At 45.7% G+C, this 2,128-nt stretch overlaps 1 protein-coding gene across 1 annotated transcript; it reads right to left on the bottom strand.

Moving 5' to 3' along the window:
• Window positions 1-120: 120 nt before the first annotated feature.
• TEOVI_000777000 (Kinesin associated protein, putative) lies at window positions 121-1,068 on the bottom strand (the record flags this gene model as incomplete). Its single annotated transcript, XM_067223426.1, has 1 exon — window positions 121-1,068. One exon carries the CDS (start codon window positions 1,066-1,068, stop codon window positions 121-123), a length of 948 nt encoding a protein of 315 aa, XP_067079527.1.
• Window positions 1,069-2,128: the final 1,060 nt, after the last annotated feature.

Raw genomic sequence — 2,128 nt, 5'->3', positions numbered from 1 at the left:
CTCAGAAAATACACGGGAACTTCAAGCTGCAGAAATATTTGATTCAAAGGGCTGTCTTAAACTAAGATTGTATCAATAGAAATCCCATTTGGTAAGTTCCAGCAGCAGAGTATCATTTATTCAGTTAGTGGACTCCTCCAATCGAGCATCGGTGCATCCGTTGCTTCCGGTGAACTGATCCTCCACCTTCATTGTCGCTATCGTGGCCGTGAGTATAACATTCTCCACTGAACAAATTTTAACCGCAGCCGGTTGGTCCCCAAGTAGTTGTATGCCCCCCAGCCACTCCTCGATGGTGTACGGCTTAAAGGTAACTTCCCTGGTCCTGTTGAGAAGTGCCCGGGTCAACCGAGGTCGACGTTGAGGCTTTGGCGATGCGGGAATTTCAACCACAGCTTTCACTACAGCCTCCTTTACCACTGCAACAAATTCGTTTAGATGGGCAATCTCTTTTTGCTGACATGCCCCAGTAAAGGAAACTTTCTCGTTTTCCGCTGAATTAATAATGTCCCTACAGGGCACCTCGTTGGTGGACAGTGCGACACCTGTGTTGCAACTAGGGGATGATGATGACACGACCTCCTTCTCCTGGATCTGTGCCGGTGGGCCCGGTTGGTAATGTGTTGGCATGTGAATGACGATGTCAATATCAGATTCATCATCTAACACTCTGTCGTCACTAAATGTTCGAGCGGATACCGCCGCTGTCATGCTTCGTTCCATCACACGTCCACTACCTTCACTTGCCGGTGAGGTAAGTTCTGCTTTACTGTTATTCTCTGCACGAGTGTCCATTTGCTTCTGATTGGGGGAGCGCGGTAAACTACTGGTGTTGAAGATGTCGTTCCTCTCACGGAATCCCGAAAAATCTGGCCACTGATGCACAGCAGCAGCTGCATTTGCTCGCATAGCAAGCGGTGACTTTGGCGTCTCCTGCTTTTGTTCCCTCTGTGAGGGAGTTGGCCTCTGATTGACCTTGTTGGGTGTTGCGTTACTCGATTGAAGGGCCGTGAGGGGTTCGACCGAGGAGATCGACTTGCGGTCACCTCCGATTACCATTGAGCCCATGTTGCGAGCTTTACACGGCTGACACCTTGAAAATTAAGTGGGAGGCGCAGTGCAAAATGCTGTCGAGGAACCGTATGGATTAACACTGTAACGCTACCAAACCGCCTTTTCCACACAGTATATGATCCTACCACCCGTTCCTTTCCGCTTCCTCGATTTAACCTTCCTCACCTATTTTTTTTCGGATTTTTACACACCTATAGATGTTTTCCAAGTTTCTCTAATTCAGTTACCTTTCCTCAAAACTTCGCCACCTTTGGTGCTTTTCCTTTAGCCGCTTTGCAACCCCAAATACGCTTATCAACTTACCGACGACTACCACGCACTTTGAAGCAGCATAAGAAAAGGGGGAAATGCATGCAGATATATAAAGATATAATTATTTGCATATATGTTGGGCGACAAACAGATAACAAAGGAGATAAAACATATATCGTGTAAACACAACAAAGCATCGGGGACGGTAGCTATAGCCGTGCCAACCACAGCGCAATGACAAAAATAATAATTCTGTCAAATCGCCACTCTGAAAATGGGAAGCGAAGAAGGCAAAAGAAAATAAGGATGTGTCCCTCCACCCTCACACGGTAATACCTTGAACGGCAGAGAAATGAGGGAATAAAAAAGGGGGCAAATTGCATCAAATCACCCTCTCACTCGTTCGTTCTAAACCGAGACCACATTTCTACAACGCAAAATGGTAGAAATAATAATTATAATGTGCCGGCAACCGGTGCAACGCACAACAAAATAAAACAATTCAAAGAGAACGTAAAAGGGAGGGGGGAAAAAGAAAAATAAAGAAGTCTTTCCACGAATAGCATTCGAACCTCTATCACGATCCCACGTATCCCCGGGGCCCCTACCACATAAACACACGCACACACACACACACACACACACATATATATATATACAGCTAAACGTAGACATGACTTAGATATTAACGTAAATTTGGGGGTTTACCCCTTTTCCTCCTCTCACTTCTTGTTTATCATCTTTCACTTGTGATTAAAGCTCTACTAATACGTGTTTCTTTTCCTCATCCACCTCGCAATTG

This window comes from Trypanosoma equiperdum (assembly GCF_001457755.1).
Source record: "Trypanosoma equiperdum strain OVI genome assembly, contig: ctg_1872, whole genome shotgun sequence".
NCBI lineage: Eukaryota > Euglenozoa > Kinetoplastea > Trypanosomatida > Trypanosomatidae > Trypanosoma > Trypanosoma equiperdum.
This window is presented reverse-complemented; position numbering and strand designations above follow the sequence as displayed.